The sequence below is a fragment of the Rhyacophila brunnea genome, unplaced genomic scaffold, assembly GCF_057557595.1.
Source record: "Rhyacophila brunnea isolate RB1 unplaced genomic scaffold, BYU_Rbru_1.0 scaffold_3, whole genome shotgun sequence".
NCBI classification, from domain to species: Eukaryota; Metazoa; Arthropoda; class Insecta; order Trichoptera; family Rhyacophilidae; genus Rhyacophila; species Rhyacophila brunnea.
Window position 1 is genome coordinate 55,566,062 of NW_028232965.1, and position 26,457 is coordinate 55,592,518.

Here is a 26,457-nt window from a genome sequence, read left to right on the forward strand (position 1 = left end):
CTCCTTTATTCAGTAGGTACATATATGTACGTTTAGTTCAGTATATACCCTCCTAACTTGGCACAGTTCGCATTTACAATAATTACTTAATGCTATCGCTTTTCTTGCCAATAAAGAAATATACTTTTTTTTGTATCTTTCCACTTTCATTACCCACCTTTTACAATTATATATGACCGTCGAATTATTTTTGTTATTTGATTTTTTTGTCGTTTCTCCACTATTTTTATTGTGTATTTTGTCATAATGGACGGCGGAAATGAATTCATCGATTTTCAGTGAAAATTCGAACACCCTTTATTACCATTAACCTGTAATCGATGGTTTTATGCAGGTTTTGTCTGCTTAATGCCATAGAATAAATTATAGTGAGACGTGTCTACTTATTTTACTTGGAAATGAATTAGACCTAATATATAATACATGTATAGGTATGTATTAACCGTACTTTCAAATATGTCATAATCGATCGAAAGTGTCACAATTTGGTTTTTATTTAATATTGAAAAATATAAGCAACTACTTTGCTAAATTCAATAATGTAACACTATTTAATAATGTAATTACGATTTAATTTAACCAAATAAATGGTTAATCCAATTTACTATGTTTTATTTACCGAAACCGTCAAAACAGAAACTGTCAAACAATGATCTAATTAAATTTGTTTAAAATACAAACTGTTATTAATTTCTGATGATACTGCCTTTTATTAAAGTTTACTTAATTATTAGTGTAAGTACGTATTACTTGTATCCGTTGGTATTAAATTATTTTTTACTGCCTTATATTATTATCAATCGATATAGAAATTTTATCTACCAGGTATTAATCTAACTAAAATAAAATATATATGTAGTTAATTAATTATAATACACAAATTTTACTAACTTCAAGGAATGGTTTTATACGCTTAGGCCTTAGAACATGGGTTCTACATAATTTAAAAGGCCTTTAAAAGTTTTTGGAAGGAAAGTTGTTCACGTCATTGATTTTGGATGGAAAATTTTTATGTTGCGGAAAAACTGATAGACGAAAAAATTGAAAGCTCTCGAATTTGTATTTGTCTTTGTTCGCCAAACCAAAAATATCGCCCTAATCTGGGTCTCAGGTTATGAAACCTGACACTATCTAATTATGCAAAACTAAGTTTTACAAAAAATAATTATTAATTATAATAATAAATTCATGAAACTAATATTACTTATCGTGTTGTGAGGATACGTAAATTGATTTATTTTTTTAACAAGATATTCAGACTACTGTAGTTATTTTGTATAAGTTTTCGTCTGTTGTTAACTGAGTTTATTTTTAGCATTAACGGCCCACATGCTCGTCGTAGGTCAAAATTGAGTTTTTATTGTATTTTCAAACCATGATACTGGACACTCCTCAAACGTTGTAGATAATCTATTTATATAATTTTGAAGCCTTATTATCCTTTATATTTATTTTAAACATTTGATGACTGCATAAAGTATTTTTGTTACATAAAATGGTATTCTTTTAAACCTCTCGCTCTAATGTTTTGGAATATAGTCATATTTCGGTACATGAATGTGCAGTGGTGTTAAGATTTTTTACATTTATTAATTTTTAATCGCATTTATAAAACCATTAGTATAATTTATGACGAGATAATTTTAGTAAAATATTTACGATAAAAAATTATATTGATATTCTCTGTGATCCCAAATTTTACAAGAATTAGGCATTTTATTATTCAAAAAATCGGCAAGATTAACACATTTAAAGATGATTCTAAAGATACTTATTATAAGCTATGTCATTGACCATTCAAGTGTGATAAACATCTTATGAATAATGATTGCTTTATAATAATTATTGACCTAAGAATAAGGTAGTGTTTTTTTGAAATACGCCATTTCTTTCGACATTGTCCAGTGGTTAAGCTACAACATACGGCCGTAGCCATAAATTGACAAACTATAATTGAAGTAGGGAGTAAAATGATGTTAACGCGCGTGTTTGAAGTGTGAAATGTGAAGTCATATAATGTTTAAAATAAATATAAAGGATAATAAGGCTTCAAAATTATATAAATAGATTATCTACAACGTTTAAGGAATGTCCAGGATCATGCTTTGAAAATTCAATAAAAGCTCCATTTTGACGTACGCTGAGCATGTCCCCCCTTAATCATAATAATAAATTCATGAAACTAATATTACTTATCATGTTGTGAGGATACTTAAATTGATTTATTTTTTTAACAAGATATCCAGACTACTGTAGTTATTTTGTATAAGTTTTCGTCTGTTGTCAACTGAGTTTATTTTTAGCATTAAAGATAAATAAATCATACTCAATCAACTGACAATGTCTTTTTGCGTGGACTAAACAGGTCATAATTAATAATAAATATACGTACCTACATTAAATAGGTACTGTTCATTTAATATACCTATTTCATTTTTTCATCAAGAATTATATATTAGTTTGTCAACTCAGTTTGACAATTTCAATGCTAGGTAGAAATAAATATTCACAGGTTCAGAGACAATGATAAGATATTTCAGTGCAACTTCTGGAAATAATTAAAAATGACTAGTGTTGGACATCTTCACTAATAAATATCTCCAGTTTAGTATTGATTAACAAAAGGTTTAGGGTCGAAAGGTCGTACCGCATTGTAATACTTCCGCGTATGCAATTTTAAAACACGCTATTCTGCACTTGAACCATTCCGTGCGCCGATAATACATAGTTTTGTTATGACTTTGCCAAATTAATTTTGCGATATCGACCAGAAATCGACGGCGAAACTTTTCAGCAGTCTGATACCACTGATCGTTACTACATTGCTCTTGAACTTTTACATGTAACCAAAATACTTTCAATACTTTAATTTGATTAATAATTATATTTATAAGCAGATATATTATGTAGATACACCTATTGTATATTAATATTTGATAATATTTCAGTGATTCACGAAGGACATCAGTCTTATCAAAAATTGTTATTTCTTGTATTGATTTTTTTTTTTTTAATAATATGTAATATGTAATTACTTACTGTCAATCATTGATGGAAGGCCGTTGTAATATTTTAATGTTAATGATTAAACTATTACGAGATGCAGTTGATTTCCTCGTCGACTTTTTAATATCTAATAATTAATTGCTGCATAGTAACAACGAAATAATAACCAAAATATATTTTCGTGATGTTGTCTCTGGTAATAATTGATGGTCACGAATAAATATTCGTATTTTCTAATATGTACTATTAATGCTAGCGATTACCCACGACAACATCCGCGTAAAATACGGAACGTAGTGATATAAAGAGTGAAGAAATAATTTGATTTGATTCGATTATTTTTTTCAAATCAACGGAATGATACAATGATTTATGTATACGCGCGACTCTTTACCCACACCTCACCTCTCTAATCCACCGCTACTATATGACCACCTAACCTACTCAGGGATAAATACATTGTTGCAATTGCGTTATTTTTGAGAAGTCGGAACCCAAATATCCCAAGTATTATAGTCTATAAAGCTTCATCAATATTGGTTCCGTAGTTTTTGGGTTATAGCGTAACTACCTGACCGATATTATCGTCACTGTTCTTCACTTCTGGCACTTCTGGCAGAAGACACCAATTCTAAAAAAAATACATATTGAGTTAGTTATACCAAAATGTTCCTTATTTCAAACTTTACCGCCTGGAAACCTTCTTAATAAATAAACAGTCTTTATTTTAAAGTCATCCTTTTTACGATTACTTAATAAACTCACATGATAGAACATTTTAACAACTCCAAAGTCAAATTACTCAAAACTAGTATTCTCCAGTTAGTGTGTTCTGCCAGAACAGAGACGTTCTGATAATAGTTTAAGCTTGAAAGAAATGTTCAAAATACAAAAATTTCGAAGGCACAGACCATTATTATCTGTTAGTATAGATTGTGTATTCATAAGTATATTGGACCGGAAAGTCTTCATTAATTAATATAACGTAATACATTTTGATTTCTGTGACGTTCAAACTTTCAAAAGTAATTCCTACCAATGACGATTCACGTATATTACCTACCTACGATTCGAGTATAGGTTTCCTCAATTCCCGTCATCCATTTTCCTCGGTATTTAGTCGAGCCTTCCACACTTAATCGACCCAGCGGAGCCGTGTTTTCCCGTCCGGATGTTCAGTGTGGAATATAGATGGAATCCGTGTGTTTGGCGGTTCAGTATGTATATGCATGTATAAAGAGCCTAGCTTCATAACTTTAATTTTCAAACGAATCTCATGGAAATGTTCTACGTTTTGCTGCCATATGCAACTACTATTATGCCGCCTTAATTTGGTAGTTCTGAGATCGTTCTTGGACTTTTAAATCAACCACCGCATAAAACTACCTGTTATTACTCTTTATACCATGCCACTCATGTCTCACATTTTACTAATCATAAAATGTATTACAGCAATATTAATCAGTATAATATAATATAAGGTGTATATTAGTAATCTAGGTAATGTAATAATGTATACTTATTCAAATATTGACAGCTACGTTAATTTTTCAGTAAATTTATATATTCGTTCCAGTTGAAAATTATTGATATTTTTTTGGTCGTTAGTTTCATCACAATATGATTTTTTTTATAGGAAAATTTGATGGTTGTGTTCCAACTAATAAATTATTTACATATTATTCGCTTACGTCTATTAGACCTATTTATTAGGTCTATTATCCAGTGTCTATGAACTAAAAAATGTTTTCATAATAGTCTAAAAGCCGAAATACTATTTTCACCGGTTTGGAGAGTTATAATTAAATTTTTAGTATATTTTTTACTTCGTTCGTATCATAGAATAAATGATAATTCTCAATCATAATGACTGTTAATGCTAATGATTAAATTAGTTATACGCCATTTTGTACTGTAAGTTTATTTCTATCATAATTCTCACGTATGCTGTGTATTGGAAGATTTGGTTGCAAATACCAGTATGCAAGTTTGTGTAAAAATCGCGACGTCAATAGCAGGTCGCCATTTATAATATTATAGTTACGTGTTATATGTAACAGCAGATCATAGTCAGTATACTCAAAAATGATTACAGTACATATAAGAAAATTGCAGGATGCTAATCACACCTTCTGGGAGTGTTCTCGTACGTTGACAAGAAAGAACTACTTACTACAAAGTCTATGGGACCTTCACGTAAGCCGATTAGTTATTGCGACATGGTTTTCACAACGGACAATACTATCTTCTAGTAAATTTGATTTATACGGCGATCTAGATGTTTTCACAGTTTGGTTCTTGGTATTCAAATCTCTCTATCAATTGAACATATATAATTTGAAAACATCTCATGCATATACATATTGGAAAATAATTCATTCGACGGGACTTAAACCTGTAACCGCTGGATTTGCCGTAACTGTGTACCTATTGGGTTTTCCACTCTTTACCGCACGGTACATGGCCAAAATGGTGTGCGAGGTGGTGGAGGGAAATCATGGAAACTATCGCAAGTGACTTATTTTTTCCAACTATTAAATTTATTAGTGATAGACGAACATTATTATTAATAAGTAAGCGCTAGCCTTAATTACACTGTGACCCAGACAGATGGTAACGGCTTATGAACTTTCAGTACTGAATGGTACATAGTAGATAGATATATATATATATCAATTAATATAATTTGAAAAGTTGGTTGGAGAGTGATTGTTTTTCACATAGGGTTGGTTCGTTAGGGGCCACCGTTTTCCAAAGTTATTGGACTTACGACCCACTTTCCGTATTTTAATTCGTTGAGAATAATAGTTTTACTTCAAAACATATTCAAACGATAATTTTACAACATTGTATATTCAACCCAAATTCCTATATGTGACAAGGGCTATCGTCTTAACTTCACGGACCATGATAAGATAATATAAGTAAATACATTGAGAGAATTCCAGAGATTACATAATTAATGGAGATGTCAACCTACTTTATAATCTTATTTAAAACTTTTTTTATCACTCTTTTTAAAATCTTAATTAAACACTTTCTGCTTCCCATTTTCAACCCTTCTTCCTCATATATAATTATGTAAAATGATTGTAGGTGGGTGTAGGTGGGTAATAATAAAAAATAATTTAAAATTAAACCTCACTACGCCACTGTTTTGTGCAATGGGTGTGGGGGATAAGTTGAAGATAATACACCTTCTCCTTGACGTGATTATAATATGGAAACCGTTATTAAACTTCCGGTGTTTGAAATTAATTGCACCGCTAGTTGCATCGTTGTGATGATGAGTTTATAACCCGAAACAGCGATTATTAAGTAACTCAAATAATCTATATTTCACAAAAAAAAATGTTTCCATAGATTTAGCTGTTATGTAAACGCCAGTTCAATTAACAGGATAGATTTATATGTGAAATATGGGTTTTCCATGGAACAAAAAAATAATGGGAACTGGCTTACTTACCCTACTGGGCGTGGTATAACGGTACGGGTATGAAAAAATATGGGATTATCGTTAACACTTTTTAAAGAATATGTTATTTTCAATAGTTACGTCTGTCACATAATATGCATTAATAATTAAAGTTTGTCATGTAAACATAACGCGCATTTATTGTTTGAGGACAGTCGGCGCACTTTGTTTCCCTTGGTTTTATGGCCTAATGTAATAAAGTGAACCCTGCTTCAAAACTGATACCACACGCTGTAGGATAGCCAGTTCCCATTAATTTTGTGTTTTTCCATTCAATATGTAAATATTATGTAGGTATAGATGGTATACCAACATTTTGTCCGCTGTTCGAATTTAGAACTAAACTCACCACAGTATTAAAATTCAAAATTTCTGTAGATATCAGTAGATATTTTATTAATTTTATTATTTTCATTATTTTCCATCAACATATATATTTTTAAAATATGGTACATACCCCCTTAGTTAGTTCCCCCGGGGAGTCGCGATCCACAGTTTGGACAATGCTGTATTAGACCGTTCGTTAACCCGAAAGGAGAGGCGTCTTGCGGGGTCGGAATTTGGCACAGTTTTCTCATCACAACACAAGACCTAAGCATATATTATACGTACCTACATACACTATTTTCGCATCGTCGGGAATTCTATTATGTCACTGACGTCTACAGGGTTATTACGGAGTATATGTAGGTACCCAAAATGCAAAAGAAACATTGCGTTTTATTCGACATAAAGCGTACATAAAGTTATCTTATTTTTTTTTCTATTAAGCCTAGCCTACAGGTGTCTACTGGAAGACATTTGGCCTATCCCATTTATCTTAATTATTGCGTTCAGTATTGTGCCGTTTGGCTTTTCTGACATCATCCGTAGATCTACTAGAACTAAGGGGTATTCCAATATGTACTCCGGTGCTCTGTACGTCTCTATTACCCCTTTCCCCCACCGGGCATCCATTTTATTGACGTAGTCCGCTCACTGCCCCTTCTTCAAGTCTTGGACGCTGTACTCGTAAATCGTATGTAAGTTTTTTAAGACTATAATATTATATTGTATAGTTATTTCTACCACGAGGTTCCTATTATAAATAGGTACTGATGTAAATACCTACATGTACAAGTGGAGGAAGAACATAGTTCATCAGATCACTTTGGTACGGTGTTGGTGTCGTTTGAAAGTAACGATACCAACACATAAATGAGTCACCTGCACTGCCAGAAAAATCTGTCACCATTGTTTCAGTGAAGTAGCGCCAGCAGTACCCGTCTCTACAAAGCTATTTTATACACAAGGCGGCAATTGGCGGTAGTTTATCATATTTATGTATTTAGGCGATTAATTATTACAATAAGTTAACTGTCTAAACTAAACTGTCAAAAAGTGGTATGTTTTAAGTACCCCTCTCTTGGCTTCGTTAACTTTTAGAGCGAGATAGACAGTTTTGACATTTTAGACGGCTAACTTATTGTCGCAGCTATATTACCTCAATGCATAAGTATGATAAAGTGATTATATATTTATCACTTTAGCCGTCGATAGCCGACTTGTGTATAGAATAGACCAGCTGAAACCGTTTATTTATATAGTTTTGATTCAGCAAAATTTTCCACACTTGTTTGTGGACAAATTTGCTGGAATAGCACACAAACGCTTGTGAACATTTATACAACATTTATGCGTTATTTATTTGTTTGCCGGCAGTATTTAGATCTGTATTAGGCGTCGTGGTTTTCTGGTTCTCAACGAATTGTGTACCCAATTATTGCACATCGATCATATAACAGTATTTTTCTGATATTCATTCCCCACATTAGGTACGTACATATTTAGTCATAATGATTTATTAAACACCAAAAAATTCTTGCCATATGTGTGTGTGTCTATATAATTATTATTGGTTATTGTAATACTTGTGCAAAACATAATTATTTTCATAGCTCTTCTAAGAATCTTATATAAAAAACTTTTATAATACATACCTATACGATTTTGTATTAGAATGGATAGAAGCCGACACGACAAAAACGAAATGAACCTCATCGTTACTTTTTATGTGTGTATGTGTGGATACTTCGGAACAACCTTGTGGTTGATTCTTTTCAATTTCGCACAATTACAGGATCTGAATTGTAAAATTCTCGGAATTTTCTTCTAAGGCCATTGCGCCAGGAAAATAAGACAAGGCACTCAATTCAGGATGGGAAGTTTCCGGGAAATCTTTTGTAAGCGATATCTTTTCGTTCAGATTTTAGTTTTACTTCCTACGGCATTTGCGAAATTTCGTCCTTTGTCTTTCGGAAAGTCAAACCCCATAGCGGTCTTATTTTTATTCAATAAATTTTCTCACTTTTCGTAACTAACGTACTTAACTTAATTTCATGTTCTTTGGATAATACATTTATTTGCCATACTAAAAATATTATACTCTGTCAAAGTTGTCTGCGTCTGTTGAGTAGAGTGTGGTTTCGGAGAGGAGAAATAAATCTCGTCTCGAGAATTCTAGAGAAATAATCTGAAAAGAATAATATCTCGAAAAATTAATTTTCCGAAATTACGAGAATTCTCATTTGTCGAGAAATCTAGAAACTGACAATATTTTAAGCTGCCGGATTAAAAAAATCGAAAGAAATTTTTCAAGAAAATTTGATTTCTCGGCAAAAAAGACCTTGACTTTGATTGCGAACGATTATTCGTTATTTATCGGTATTTTTATTTAGGCCGCCGTAATAATGCCGATTACCAAATATTCTTGAATTCTAAAATTATCGAAACTCGAGAAATGAAAAACCTCGAGAAATCACAAGTTCCAGTTACTGGTATGTAACTTCTTATAAATTTTAATCTATATGTGGCTTCTTCTCAGCAAAGGTTGGTCAAATTGTTTTAATGTAATATGTGTGGGTCTTCATCTGAATGCCGCTAAGACCAAATCCATGTGCAGTGCTGCTTGCATCGACGCCGACACTCCTCTGCGGGTTTCTGGTCTGCCCGTCGAGCTGGTGTCCAGATTCAAGTACTTGGGTGCCACGGTTGCCGATGATGGTGGTATTTCTAGTGAGCTTGGAATCCGCATGGGTGTGGCGGGCTCTGCGTTCAACCAACTTGGAGTCGCATGGAGGTCAAGGCTGTATTCTGTGAGGACCAAATGTCGTTTGTTTAACGCGTGCGTGCTACCTGTGCTCCTGTATGGCTGTGAGACATGGCATCTTACTAAGCTTCAAGAGTCACGGCTTTTGAGCTTTGAGAATCGATGTCTCCGCAGAATCTTAGGGGTACATTGGTACGACCGCGTTACAAATATCCGAGTTCGTGAGCAGACACAACAGCCTTCGGTGATTGAAGTTATCACGAAGAGACGATTCACGTGGCTGGGACATGTATTCCAGATGCCGCCAAAGAGTGCGGCACTTCGTACCCTTGTGGCACAGCCTCAAGGGTTCCGTCGCCGTGGCCGGCCCTCCCTCACCCTGCAGCGATGCTACAAAAGCGACCTACGTGCTGCAGGTCTGACATGGCGGGAGGCACAGGAGTTGGCGATGGACCGAGGGAAGTGGCGCCAACTTGTGCTTGCCCTATGCCCCAATGTTGGGACGTGACAGGGTGAAAGAAGAAGAAGAAGAAAGTGTTAGTTTTTTAAGTTTAGGCATAACCGTTGATAATTCGTCAGTGAAGAAATGCTATATGCGGGATTCGACTAGGGCCTAGGCCAGTGATCGGCAAAACGTGGCTCTTGAGCCGCATGTGGCTCTTTGGCCCCTTGAGTGGGGCTCTGCCACAAATGACCACGTACTCGCTAAAACAGTAAAAATGTCTTCGAATATCACCAACCAGCAAGCCGAAGATCTTAAATTGGTTTCAGCTTTATTAATAGCATCTAACGAGTCTTGTGACTTAAATGATACAGCACAAGTTTCACGTTTTGTACGATTTATTTCATCTACAGGTCCTAAAGAAGAACTTGTAGGATTATTGCCAATCAAATGTCAAACACGTGGAGAGGATATTGCAAAATACTGTAATTGAGTTTATGGAGAAACATCATATTCCACTCGATAAAATTGTGTCAATTTCAACAGACGGCGCGTTAAGTATGACCGGCGTAAGAAAAGGGGTTGTTGCTATTTTGAAAGAAAGAAAAATCACGAGATACTTGCTTACCATTGTATCATTCGTCAAGAAGAGCTTTGTGCGCAGACATTTGCAAAGTTATGGAATTGGTGATTAAGAGTATCAACTCTATTTTAGATAAAGCTTATGGATAAAGAATTATGGAGCTCTAAATTTGAACATCTCTGTGATGATATGGTCATATTGGAGAAAAACAAATGTGAACATGTTTCACAGCACAAGTTTAGTAGTATATTTTGAAAGACATGGAGAAGGAAGACATGATGATTTTTAATACCTGGAATAGTATTCCTGACCCATATGATCAGTTGAAAAAACTAGCGTTTGCCGTTATTTCCCTTTCCGGTTCTACATATTCATGCGAACAATCTTTTTCAAGCATGAACCTTATCAAGAGTAAATTGAGAAGTCGTCTTACTAATGAGAACCTGGAATCGTGTCTAAAATTAAAAACAACAACATACAAACCTGACTTACCCAAACTGTTCAAGGAGATGCAAGGCCATTGTTCATATTAAGTGTTTGTCATTCATTGTTATGATTTAATTTTATGGATACCTTACTTACAATTTAATTTTTATCAATAATTAAGATCATTATTAAGAATGATATCACGTTAACAGTGTACCCACCTATAGTAAGATTAAGAAATTTGGTTTTCAAAATAAATCGCAATCGTTGTACTGCTGATATTTAGCTCTGTTGACTAATGAGTTTGCCGACCACTGGACTAGGCCACTAGGCCACCGTGGTCGCTTCCTTCACATTATTTAGTTCCCTATTATTTTGTTTATTTTATATTTTCCTCGGAGGTTTTATATTTCCACGTGATTATTCGTTCGATATTTTCCTTTCTTTTATATCCACCGTTATTTCAAACTTAGGGTCGTTAAAAGTTCTGCGAAATAGGTAAGGTAAAATATTATAGGAGCATGAATCTCGAACTGGGTGAGTTTATTTTCAACCTAGACGTAACAGTGAATTGTTTTTTGCGAAGAAATTATTGTGATTAAGTACCTACTCAAATGAAATTAATATTTTAAACCTCTTTTACGCAGAACCTCAAACAAAATCACTTTATATAGTTAATGAGTACCACAGTTTAGTATTAAAATGCTTTTAAGTATTCGTACTTTGGTTTAATTACTACAAAAAATACCTTTATTTTCTTGATGAATAAATAACCTCCAAACCACGAATATCTACAAAAACTGCTTTGAAACTAAATTATACTTAGATAATTTTATTCTCTATGATCCTCTCACAATTATTTTTTGTTATCTAAGAATTAATGTTGGTATTCAAAAATGGAATCAGACACGCGAAATTTGGAATTTGCCTCTGGTTAGTTATACTTGCCTACATGAGACAATACTATTGTAAAATAAGTTATGTATGAGTATATTATGCAAGCATATTAGGTACACACACACAATTTCACGTTTGTGTGATAAAAGCTCACTAATAACTCGAAAGGAACCAATTTATGAAGAGAACCAAAACAGAGAAATAGAATCTTTAAACACTACAATTTCCTCAGTTAGCAGTGGTTTTCATACTTTCTAGTTTCACGGCATCCTTATGTAAAGATTTTTTCACGGCGTCCTAAAAACATCAGTCAAAGGCATAAAGCCCACCAAAAAAGCGCTCGACGCGCTCACTACTGAGTAGGCCCCCTCCCACCCGCGCATTACCCTTCACCTATGTAATAAGGGGCTCAAGCAGCACAAAATAATTATTATTATCAGCGTCTCTCATAACAGTCATAACAAAGCATTAAAAATATTATTAAATTTCTCGGGGCTTTTAAAATCGGTCACGCAATAAAATTAAACAATGAGTTCTCTGTTATTAAATAATGGCTTCTCGCCCGTCGATCGACGACGCTTCCAGAGCGTGATTTTGCTCGCCGCGTTCAATGAATGGACTGCATTGTATTTTCGTTCATACGTATCGCCGAGGAGCTAAAAAACGATGACTCATGGGGCGGGCGCGCATAATGCGTCGTCAAATCCAGTGGGCGCTGGCGTATTTGATTACGTTGTATTTTCGTTGATTTACGCGCCACTTGTGAAATTTTGCGCGAGAGCCACACTTGCTGCGTTAAGTGGGTTTTACGCCAAAGGGATAGGGTGAGCACGTCGTTAACCACGCTGTTTATTAAAATCAAACTAAACACAGTACTCAGTGACATATCTAGTTAAAGTATCGTCCTTTCTTATTTTTAGTCTCAATATTGATTTTATTATTTCGCTATCTTCAACGGATTAATGCCAATCAATCTGTTAACTCTAAAAAATGTTAACTCCGCGAGATCCACCGTCAAAAGCTTTATTGTTCGCATTCCTTCATTAATTATTTATTTGCCACTAAGTAACATCAATGTATTAAATTAAGATTGGCTTTATTGATTACTCGCGGCGAACGCTTTGAATTTAACTGAGTGTCCTGCGAAATTGAATTTATTTTTTATGTATTAATTACTTACTTCTATAAAAATACACGAGATCATCAAAAATATGGAACGAATATTAAAGAACGTGTAAACATTATGAATTGGCTTTATTTTTTACCTTCCCTAATCTTTGTAAAATGGTTATTTATATTGTTAATAATAGAATAATTATAGAAAGTGGTTTATTAAGAGCGTACTTCAGTGAAACGGCAAATAATTTTCAACAGTAGGTGCAACGAAATTTCTGACTAGTCGCCAATCGGAGACCGACAGTCGAGGTGTCCGCACGTCGATTTATTTTGTCATGGCGTCGGATGAGAATATTCTTAAATCGTGTAAAGATGACTAAAAAACTTTACGTATGTACTTAAAAAAGAAAACATGTCAATGTTTATACTATTATTATTAGTAATATAACAATAAAAATAACATTAAATGGACGCATTTTGGATTTTATTGACATTATATTTCGTTCGGCACGCGTTATTTGCACAATCCGCGCATCGCCTAGCCACGATTTTTTTAGACCATGCCTCAATTGAAGTGCCTTAAATTTAACTACACAAATTAAAGAATCTAAAATGAAGTTGTAATAGTAGATAAAATGATGCGCCAGTGTATTTTTCAATGTATCTATATAAAATGAGCATAACTGTGCTGTGACTAAGTGAAAATAGTACCTTCAGTAAATGTTAGTATGTCATTTTGTGTAAACCGATGCAATTATTTTTCCCAACCATCCTGGACATTATTTTCTTGCATACTAGTATGATGTACATATACATACACATTTACAACAGCTTCAATTTAACAAATGCGAATGATTATATTAATTTTTTATTTACCATAAAAACTGAAAAAATCCAATTATAGAATTCTGCCGGGCTGTTATAAATAAATGATTTTAATTGAGCAAAAAACTCTCGACTGAGTTGTAGTTGGTCTTTTAGTTTCAGTAGATGATGTCAGTATGCCTTCAATCATTTTAAAACGCGCACTGTCATTCTACATTGCAATTTTTATAGTTCGCGTGATAAAGGAAATCGATTGGACACGACATTCATAAAATCTATCCTAGACACTGCATGGAAGCTGCTTTAAATACTTATTGTTTCGTTATAGATATTATTTAAACTATTTAAAAAAAAAAAAATGTATTTTGTGTAGGGACTCCAATCCCGGGATCCCGAATCCCGGGATCCCGGGATCCCGAGCTATTTTCGATACCTATGAATCCCGGGATTGATAAACATAATCCCGAAAGTTTCGGGATTGATTTTTTTATCAATTTTTATGGAAAATAAAATAAAAACAAAAATATAACAGAAAAAATACTTTTAATAACAAATAACTACATTAGAAATAAACTGAGTTTGAATGAAGTTTGATTTATATCCATTTGTAAGTTGCTGATTCATTTTATTTTTTCATATAAATTAATAAAAATGAGAATGATTGGAAAAAAACAATGCTTCGCACTATTAACAAAGTAATTTCACCATGATCTCATACGTTTTACGGCAGTTTCATATTTAGCCGACTAATTAGATTTATGAAGCGGAAAGGCCATAAGTACCTACACCATGAGTTGCTTTACTATTTTAAATCTCGCTAACCCATTCATTAAGTCTTTACTATCAGAAACAGCAATCTCATATTAAATTCACATTATTATTTATATTACAATATTATTTACTCCATTAAACTTATGTATTTCTAAGATTGAACGTATACAATATTAACAATAAATGTCTTAAATAGTATAAATTATACTAGATTTATTTTTGACTGATTTTATCAATGTTATTTTTAAATATACAAATTTTATATTGACAATGGAAAAAATGCCAATCCCAGGACCAGTCCTGGGATCCCGGGATTTTCAAATTGTAATCCCGAAATCCCGGTATCAGATTTTTGGCTCGGGATTGGATTCCCTAATTCTGTGCATAACTGTGTGTTCGTAACTATGGGGTTGATTAATTATTTCATTTTTCACCTATTTTTTATTATAGTGTAGTTTTTTCTAGATCACTGACAAAAAGGAAATGTCGTTTAGTCAAAAAATTATTACTTACCCATAATTTGTTGCTTTCATTATTATTAAAGTACATATTCATTTCATTCATCTCGTCGAATGTGATTCAGGATCTTCGCGTAGAATTTCACTTTTAAAAATCAACGACGTGGCTTTAAGTACTTTTATGCAAGATTACAAAAATGTCGATATAAATAATTCAGCAATTATTATTAAATCAGCCATATTTATGCAGCATACAGTACAAACTCTGGCTCAATTAATAATTGTAATTAAAGTATTAAGAAACTTGTAACCAAGTTCTGCACTTAGTATCGGGGAGATCTGTGGTCCAGTCAAGCCATCTGATTAAAACTGCTGTATTTGTTTTCTATCTTCTTTTATATGAATACAAATAATTCATGTCATACTTAATTTTCCCTTTTCTTTTCATATCTAAGGGCCATGCAACACGAGCAGGTGAAACGCCGCGGGTAACCGGCTACCGTCCGCCTCTAAATGTTGCAAACTACACGTGACCTTTAAAACGTGGCTAATCTGAGTACAGAACACTTATCAATCTTATCAGTTATCACATCACGCATAATACAATGACATAACATAACCCGTGCAGCGACAGCGGATAAACAGGTCGCTGACGCCTCCCGAAGCGTTCCGACCGCCTCCTGGTTTTGGAATACCTCCTCCCACGATCGGTGAAACGTTAGTGTAAATAGGCTAATTATTATATATCTACCAATGACTGATGTTTGATGGCGCGGTCGGTCGCCGGTAACCTGCGGCATTCTAAGGTTATATAACCATTCATATATATATATATATATATATATATATATATTATATATAACTTGATTGACCAAGTAATTGTACAATTTAAAATTAAAACTACAATGAAACGTCTACTTAAAAATAAATATTTACGGAAATTTATGCATTTGGCTGTTTCGGTGAATACATATACCTACATATCTTTATTTTGTTGAAATTCTTGCTGGTGTTACAGATGCAGGTGAATTAATAAATTAAGGTGAAGAATTGCCACTAATTTAAACAATTTGCCATTGGTCCCTATTTTCCATCTTCATAATTTTTATATATCCAGGCTCCGTTTAATAGATAAGTTTTTCTTTAACATCTTTCGTTACCACAGATCCGCGTCTATCCGGGTGCTTTCACTTTGTGGAGACCCATGTGCCCCACCTGGAAAAGGAAATAGCAATTGACAGTCCTTGGACTTAGAGACTCTCTTCATAAATCAATCGTAGTTTTATTTTTCACCCTTCGCAGTAAGTTTTAGCAGACATCGTTTGTAGCGATTCTTATTTATTAGGTACGCAAATGAATTCTCAACGTTGAATGAATTTTACCTTCATCTAGCTAGACATTTCGTAATACTCCTCTAATCTAATTAACGAAATAAGCTTTGTCAGTATTAATATTATTACTTACCATTTCAGTCATGTCTCAGACAAAGTCCATAGACGACTTCTTGTTTCGGCAATATTATCGGCAACGTCATGTTCGCAGCACTATCGTGACTCGAGTCCATACAAGCCGCGGGTTTATTTTCGTATTCCGGAGCGCTGTATTTTTTTTAATTTGGCAATAAAAAACATGAAACTTTCATCGGCATGATTAGTGGATTATTTGCTCCAAGGCATACTTTGAATACGTTTTTTTAATGGCCTGAAGCGCTTTGAATTTCGGCTATGCTGGCTGCCTACTATTTATTATTTCTCCCAAAACAATTCGCGTGATCTTTTTTTTGTTGTTCGATAGTGTCTTATATAATCCATAATAAAACATTTTTTTTTTATTTAGTATACATATTCTTTTGAATATGTTTGAACACTCAGCTAAAGCGTTCATAAAATAAACGTGTTCCAAATGTCAATACTTATTGCTATTCACATATTATATATTTTAGAAAGAAGATTATCACGTAATTCAAATATTGTGTAAATTAAATATTACTCACATATATAGTCATTTTTATAGCTAAGAGTTTATAATCGGATTTTTTTAAGGTAGATATATTATTTACTTCTACATTACATAATATGCATGATCAACGATATATCGTGTATCTAAAAAGATAACTTATACCATTACATAAAATTATATACCAGATGATGTTAAAACAGCTTGCTAACAAATTGATACAATATACAAATAGTACAAGCAAATACCTACACCAAGTGAGCTAAATATGTCGCATTTTAAGAATTTATATGGATTTATAAGACACCTAAACTCATTTCACGCAAGTGGAATATATCGATATCCGAAGTAAATTCATCGCTTTTTCTGTTGGCAGGTTATTATTATTAAGTACCTGCAACCATTAAATTAGATAAGATAAAATTAAATATTATAGTTCTGAAACAGTTTCGATTTTGCCACACATTCCGCAGATTGCCCGAATGTGTAAGAAAAATCGATGATTTAAGCCAATTATCTCGTTTCGCGAAGCGACGATTTGTCATTATTCATTGTGAATATGGAGCGACCCCCTCGCGAGTGTGGTTTTAAGGAAGTACGATTCTCGAGTGTGGAGAAATATGGAATAAACTTAAACATAATATCTTATTTTTAATATTAACGTACGTATGTAGTATAAAATTCATTATTGCAGTATTGGTAATGTTCGAGGATACTCATGGCGATTTGTATTTATTGCGTTTATTGGCTTGTCTCTAAATGAGTCATAAACCAAAACTTCCGTCAAAGTCTTGGTCTATGGCAACTGGTGACCGCATTTTAATTTGGTCGGTAAACTTACAATACTTATTACTTCTACTGATACACCAACTTCTTCTTGTACTGCCTCCCATCGGAGGTCGGCCATCATCAGGTCTTCACCTTCAGTCTATTGTATGATATTCGGAGCATTTCGGTGAATCTGCGATCGTCCCAATCACGGAGGTTCTTAATTCGTCTTCCTATGCTAGAAATTATGCACACGGTGGCCGCGCGGCTTAAGCGTTGGACTATCACGCCGTGGGTCTCAGGTTCGAATCCTGGGTCTGGCAAGTACACATATTGTTTTTCAATTTGTGTGTGAGTCAGGGTATGGACCTAATAGGTTGAGCAAATGGCTGACATCCATTTCTCGTAAAAAACAAAAATCTGTTAATACAAACCTCTACTCTGTGGAGGCCCATATGATCCTATTAGGATCGGACATGGTCGGATGCTAGAAATTAGATATTAAGTACAAGAAACTAAAGTCGTATTTGGTACGCGAAAGTATTACCAATGAATCAAATTAATAACGTAACATGCGAATTTATTATGTAGAATTTATGTATTTTATAAAAGTCTTGTCTAATAAAGGTGTATTCCTGTGATTTCCGTACTATATACACACTGACCTGGCTTTCTATTATGTAACCCATGGCAAAAGTCGCCAGTCATTGTGTGCTCAGTGTGAGTATTCTTACGTATCGACCTCAACTTTTTTCGCCAACGCCCATCAGGCGACGCTGGTTAGGGTCAGTGTGGCTGGTAGAACCTTTTCAACTTGCTGTCTTATTTATAGATCTTGGTGGATATTATATTAGTATTCACAGCAACACAAAACGGAAAACACTATTTCTCATCTATAATTGTAATAAAAAAAATAATCGACCTCCTCCATTAATATAATATAAATTGCAGGCATGTCCAACGTGTCGATTGCATGATGGATTTTGGTCGATTGGCCCGACCTATAGAAATGTATGTAAATATGGATATTGATTTTGAAGGGGAACATTAACCATTCTTTTATTCGTTTCCGTCGTTGTCAAATTAACCTTGAGGAAGCTCAACTGACTGACTTCTTCGTATCACTTGATTCGCATTGCATCACTCACGACCTGCCGCAAAACTGACGGAAAGAGAAGACTTGAAAATTTATATTTTTCTGAAGGTCCGCGAGAAAGAACCATTTTTTAAGTTTGTGCCTAGGCAAAATTTTTCCAATTTGAGTGGTAGAACATTGTCAGTTTTGATACTGGATAGTAGATCACAGCCTACGTGAAGTTGTACATGCCTTATAATAATATATTGTATTATGTTTTGTATTTGCATACATTCGAGTAAGTAGGTGCTTGCCTAACTAATTAATTGTTATAACTTTGACTTTAACTTCTTCCATTAATTGATTGAAAATTCCCCAGAGGATCCAGGATTAACAGATTCATATTAATTGAAGTATGTACTTTGAATACGTTTCTAGTTTAGTGTTAAATTGTATCTGATAATTAGGTGTATTACAAAGTACCCAGTAAAATAAGTTTTTTTTTTAAATTGTATTCGTTTTGAATCTCATGTTTTATGAATGGATGCATTGATAGTTTGAATTAACATTGAATTTCTTCTTGTTACAGTGTGGCACGACCGAGGAGGAGAGTCTCTCGTCCGTGGACCGCGGAGGAGTGTCGCACGGGGTGCACGGCAGAGCGCTGCTCGCCGGCGCGCATTACGTGCACGAGGTGAAGGAGAGCGTCGTCAGCCTGGCGCGCTCCTGCGAGTGCATGGAGGCCGGGGCTCAGGATCGCGTGAGACTCGACCCCCACGACAACTACACCAAGGTCGCTATGATAGCTGAAATCGAGGACCCCAGGAAGGTCTCTTTCTCGTCGCCCTTCGCATCTTCGGAACTCATCTACAATCTCTCCGATGTTGAAAAGTTTCTGCCTGAACTGGACGACGAAACCGCGCACCGCCGAGGTGAAATGGCGACGCGGAAGAGAAAAGAGCGACAGGATTCCGGCTCTTCGTCTGTTCAAGAGCGCAAAGTCATCAGGTCCAACAGCGAGGAGAGGACCGCGGAAACCAAAACGCCATCTGACGATAACATTCGCCGCGTGTCCTCGCACGAAGATTTCGAAAAGTGCAAGAAGCCGGTCGCGAGAACTCCGGCTGCCCCGTTGCACGAGCAAAACTGCGCAGATTCTCCGCCACCTGCCAAGTCGCCCGCTCCGGTCGAGTCGGACTACGACTCTGCTTACTTGAAAGACGATAACGTCTCGTCCGATATTGGCGAAAAATACTCAAACATATTTGGCCCCAACATGGAGAGCGACAATTCATCGTCTGACTATTATTGTGTGCGTCAAAAATATAGCAAAAATGACAGCTCCCCGTCTAGATCGAGGATCCACGAGTACGTTCTGTTTCCAAAGAGAATATCCCCGAATCGGGATCCAAAAGCCAGCAGCGGGAGCGGAGTCTCTTTTCGCGGTGTTCCCAGTGAAGCAGAACGCGATCACGAGAGGCTTCGCAGTAGCGAACGACGCTCCAGAACACCTGCACCGAGAGGCCGAAGACCGCCTACTCGAAAGCAAGTCAAGCATAAACCTGCCAATGGACAAGAATTTCATAAGAGCTCTTCAAAAGAGAATGATTCCAGCAGGACTTCCTCGGCGGAGAAAACACACTCGTTTGTCTTACATAAGGATGTAGCCATACCCCATCATTCTAAAAAAAGTGACACAATGAGTCTCGGTGATAAAAATTCTAAATGTGAAACAAGTCCCAGTGTTCAATTGAAAAGTGGAAATCGTGAACAAAGTCACTTGCCCTACAGTTCCAGGGAACATTTGGAACATTTGGTTAATTATTGTGAAACTGAATGTGGTAGGAAGAAAGAACATTGTTTCTCCGGCTCCATGATCGGGTACAGACCCGAGAGAGCTGTTTATTCCCGCAGCAGATCTCAAAGTCCCATTCATAAATCTGTCTCACCGATAAAAAAGACACCACTCCTTGACTTATCAACACTACACGAGCAGCTAGGTCAGAACGAACCTGTTCCCAGCGTACCAATCAAATTCATCGGTTTCCCCTGGGATCCTGAGACATCTCAAGACCTGGAAGGTTTCAATATTGAAGCTGAACCGATCAGGGATGACAACATCGTCGGATACAATAAAGAAATGTGTGACATTCGCAGTCAAAGAAGAACCCTGCCGGACAAATGCGAAAATGGTATCGTAGAAATCCCCGGTGGCTACGCTGTGATGGAACCGGACGAGCGTCTCAATAAAATTGCCAAGAAACTGGTGACATTGAAGAAGAGGATTGCCAAGTATGAATCTGATTTTGAATTATCTCACGGCTACAAATCCTCGCATGCCGATAAGATGAATGACCACAATCTTAGCAAATTGTACGCTGAAGTGAGGAAACTGAAGAACGAGAGAAGGAGTATTAAAGCTGGTCCAGGAGAATCTATCGCTCGCTTGGTGGCCTCTGACTCTTCATCCGGGGACAGTTCATTGAAAAACAAACCGATGTCGGAAATCATGGTGGAAATTGAAAGAGTAAGTATCCATTCTTATATTATATTTTCATTATGAAAGACACTTCAATGTATAGTATATGAATTTTATAGTAGATATTGTTATCATATTTATTACAAATGGAATTCAATCCAGGTCAGTGTAAATCATTAATTTCTAAGCGGATCTTGTAGGTCATACAAACTTGAGCTGACAACAATGTCTAAGTAATTTAGTTGATATTTACAAAACACTTGCACACAGAATTAACTGAACTTTGATATTGGAATTAAAGCGTTATGCTTGCAACTAAATTGTAAGATGTTGCTTTTTGCTTTCAGCTGTATTAAGTTGCCACTATTTCCATATGTGAAATGTATTGAATTATACACAATCATCTTGATTGATTGCAATCGTGGCTCCCACAAGGGCGGTGCTGACAGGGCTCTAGCCTGGGGACCCGGGCTTAAGAGGGACCAGGAGGTGTGGCGGGTCGATCACTTTAGCGAGATAAAGACACTACAAATACTCGCTAATAATAAAAAAGTCACCTCCGTCGCTATTTCACGAGTAGAATTTTATTTTATAATTATTTTTAGTGTGTTTCATGGCTAATAAAAACCATATAAATCATATAATGTTTGAGGCTTTCACGGTTGTTTTTTATCGTAGTAGATTTTTGGGTTTCCACCGTGTGTCCTTCTTCCTTCTTTACTCGACGTTTCGGGCTCGTTGCAGAGGCCATTATCATATCATCTCTTGATAATGGCCTCTGCAACGAGCCCGAAACGTCGAGTAAAGAAGGAAGAAGGACACACGGTGGAAACCCAAAAATCTACTACGACATATAAACCATTATCCAATATGGCGAAAGGCCGCATGTTACTTGGCTATCACAAAAGAGGGTTGCGATCATTGAGTCATATGATACCGGCCGACAATTCAAGTTGATTTATTTAAAAATGCCAAAAATCTTGGAAAACCTTTTATTTTACACAGGACCCTGCAGTTCCGCAGAATACCATTTGAAGATCACTATTGTAGAACATTACACGGCTCTTAACCTTAGCGATGGGTAGGGGGACCCGCTTCAGGATATGGGAGCCATGATTGCAATATCATCATTATTCGATCTAATGTTGAAAAATACCCTTGCAACTTTTTCCATCTACTGTCACAAACACTACTCTTTCATCCTAATACATTTTGTTCAATGTCATTTAGTCAGTTGAGTCTAGTTGAATCAATTTGAAATTAATCACATGTCTATGGGAGATCGAACAAGCCATTTTTTGAGTTCGGGTTATGTAGATTCACTCTGTGCTTATGAATCCTCCATAAGTCTGTAGTCTCATAATCCACTGATTGAAAATGTCCGCTAATCCTAACCATTACCAATTAGACTGATACCCTTACAATAACACAATAATTTGTCTTTGTTGCTTACTTAAAAAAATATTAATATTTTGCATACTTATGATAATTTCTTGTTTTTAGCGCCTAGAAGCCAAACGTGAACTGCACGATAGACCCACCCGTCTTGAAGCGTGTTCCCGCATCCAGCTAGCGGAAGAAAAGGCGGCCGTTCAGAGAGCTCTGCTGTGGCTGGAGGGGGCGAGAGGAAGACCGACTGAAAAATCCGACAGAGACGCAGCAAGACCGCTTTATGACAGATACCGAGCCGTCAAGCGACTCGTCGCCAGGATGGACGCAGTAAGAAATTTTATTCTTGAAGCCTCCCTAAACTGCATTCCTTTTTTGTAGTCCTGCGCAATTTATGTCATTCATTATCTTCACTGAATATTTTTTTATTTCATGAATCTATGACATTCTCGATACATAAAAACGATGTGTCCGTTATCATTTATGTATCGATTGTGGCAAAATATCTCAGTTATTTACCATTTTTATTACAAATTTAATTTATATATTGTTGACATAAAATATTATTAATTTAGGACACTCCAGTGGCATATAACATAAATAATTACAGAAAATACGGTTAGCATGTTCACAAAGTATGTATACAGATATTATATTTTACAAAAGGTTAGACATAACTATCTTTTTTTTTTGGTAAATAGCTCTTCCGAATAAGAATATTGTGTTATGACCTGACCAGACCAGACCAGACTAGTCTTAAATAGAATATTTCCATCATCCTTACTTTGGCATCCTTTATACCCCGTTTACATGTGCATAGATTTACTGCTGACAGTATGTATTATCGCAGCCATAACAATAAAATACTCATGTAAACATGTATTATCGTGCAAGTTGCAAGTTGCAAGATTGTATGCATGGATCAAAAAGTTGAGGAGCTTCTAAGTTTTCACGCAATAATTGATATTTGCATGGCGGTGCACATACACAGTAGAACGATAGTGGCGAACCTGCCGGAAGAAATATGAACTACACCGCACAGAATTTTTGGACGTTTACCTATTACCTACGAACCTCTCTGAATGTGTCAAATAGCACCCCATACAATGACAATATCGCGTCTCGCTTCCGCTTGAAGAATAAGATTGGAGAGGCAGTCAGCACTTTTCATGCAAACAGTTATTATAGCGTTAGTTTAAAATACACACTATTGTTGCAAATAAATCCATACAGGCGCTATTACATTGATAAAGAAAAAGTTTATTCCATATTTGGTTTTTTCATCGGTTATAATATATATATTTAATTTATAATTTTCAGATGAAGTTGAACACGAGTGCCGGAGAACTAGCAACAATAATGGAACATGAAACGATGCTGTTCACAAATTTGGAAAGTCCGTGCGAGTCTTCCAGTCCTGGAGAGGCAGTTGAGAAACCGATATTCCCCGATAGTGCAACTTCTTTCATCGATTCACCCTCCGATAAGAGGGAAATTGAAGACGCAGCATCGTCCTCTGCCAAATCTACAGCTAGCGATGAAACCAATGCTCTAATTGAAGAGTCGGAGATCGTCAATGAAAACCTGCACTGCATGTCGTTGAAAGAACTCAATAAGTTGCACACCGAGACGAAGGCGTTAAAGTCTTCGCTCAGAGCCAGTATAAAGGCATTTGAAGCAGACTTTGAAGTTCAGAACAGTAGAAAAATGCTGAAAGATGAAAGACAAGCCATCATGCCGACTTATGCTAAATATAAAGAAACAAAAGCGCGGCTCAGGCTTCTGACAGCACTGGTTAATAAACAAAAGAAATCTTATGGATGAAAATGATTTTTTAAGATGGTTCTTAATCATTGAGAAATGTGGCCTAATTTTTGTAATGGGCTCGATACTACGGCTGTAGTGATTTATGAAGATTTTCATAGCATTTAGTTAGACGTGCTTGGGGTCGATTTGTGTTTTGTTATGATATCTTTGAAAGTTGAGCATCTCGAGCGAATGCGATTATTATCACTGAGGTATTTTTTCTAGCCTCGCTGAGTCCTATTTTATTTTTAATATCCGTTTATTCAATCTCTATGATATTCATAGTGATGTGATTTTTAGATATTCTTTTTGAGTGAGTGATTGTTGCCGAAATAGAGGTTTTTGCATAATGAATCGGCGAGTAACTAATATTATTTGTCGACGGCTGTGAGGAACTATTTGTAAAAATATATATTCATATATTTATTACTCACTGCCAGTAAATTTTACAATTTCATACGGTGAATAGTTGTTATTTACTTACGCCAATCTTTGATGGCTTCTACATGTATTTGCTTCCTAATAACACGAATATTAAATTGTTTGCGGATTGAAACATTAGCGAATAATCATCGATGAACTAACTTACATTATTGAAGCTAAATATGTATAGAGACAATCAAAATTGCCATTCATTATTCATATTTTTTTGAGGTAACAGATTCTGATGAGATGCTGGGTATGTTTTATTTTTAATTATGGTCACATTACCCTGTCTCACATCCGCAAATGCTTTAATATCTGTGATTATTTATAATTATCTAATATGTATATAAATTTCTCTTGTATGTGTTGTGTTTAATAAATGCTGACGGCATGATTGAATTATGATTTAACGATTCATAGATCTCGTGTTTCGTACACTTCCGAGGCGTAGTGTTAAGAATTCTAGTCTTATTTATATCGAATTGGTTATTTCAAAGTTGACTGTGAATTCATAATATTTTAAGACTTTTGTTCAACTCTTTCAATCATTGTATTGCAGAGAATTTTGATATCAAATGTTACATTTCCGAGAGGAAATCGAAATGGTGTCATCCATGCTTAATGCCTTCCAACAATTCAATTCATTAAATTTAGTTCATCGGTTTCGATTATTATAAGCAATATGCAACAATTCTATTTATTGCAATTTAATAGAATTGATATTTCCCTGTCCACTTCTTCATTTTGAAGTAGAATTTTACGTCCTATAAATTTACAGTAACATCTGTGAGGTGTTAAAATTATTAATTGAAAGTGCCATCTCTGAGTGAATATTTTAAATTTCATATTATCCTTTTTTAAGGATCCAAATTATTATTGTATGTGTTATTTTTATGAATGAGTTTAATTACCTGATGTTTTTGTGTTATGATTAGCATAGTATTCTATAAGATTCATTTTGTTTAAATGTTATTTAAAAATTGAAAGCCCTCGATATGTTAAAACTTAAGGCTTCAATAATAGAATCAACTAAACGCTTCATGTAAAGTTTTAATGGTATGTATAATATTTAGATGTGTAAGTTTTCTTTCTTTCCAATAATAATATGTTATATAATAGTACCTATCTATATTATATTACAAGTTGCTTCGTTATATATATTATGTTGATAGTATTGTATAAAAATGTTTTATAGTAAACTATTCATTAAGAATAATATTATGTAATAACAAAATGTCTGTGACATATTTTAGAATCAACAATATAAATATTGTATAAAAATCTAGTAAGAGTTGGTGTTACTTTAATTTTATTATTGTGTATTAGAATTAATATGCAATGTTTTACAAACACAACAGAATATCTCTACTTACACTGTCATAATTCATTATAAAATCAATGCGATATATTATATCGGGTTTCAATTATATATTATACAAGGTTTCATGATTATTTTATACTAATATGTTAT

The 26,457-nt window shown here is 34.9% G+C and overlaps 1 protein-coding gene across 2 annotated transcripts in view; it reads left to right on the forward strand.

Moving 5' to 3' along the window:
* LOC147068580 (protein FAM13A) overlaps positions 1–24,709 on the forward strand; it is a 62,226-nt gene extending 37,517 nt beyond the window's left edge. For both annotated transcript variants that reach the window (XM_085952545.1, XM_085952546.1), the window contains exons 2-4: positions 19,476–21,413; positions 22,869–23,084; positions 24,075–24,709. In XM_085952545.1, coding sequence (XP_085808671.1) covers positions 19,476–21,413; positions 22,869–23,084; positions 24,075–24,578 — 2,658 coding nt within the window. In that variant the 3' untranslated portion in view covers positions 24,579–24,709. The remainder of the gene's footprint in view (positions 1–19,475; positions 21,414–22,868; positions 23,085–24,074) is intronic.
* The last annotated feature ends 1,748 nt before the right edge of the window (positions 24,710–26,457 follow it).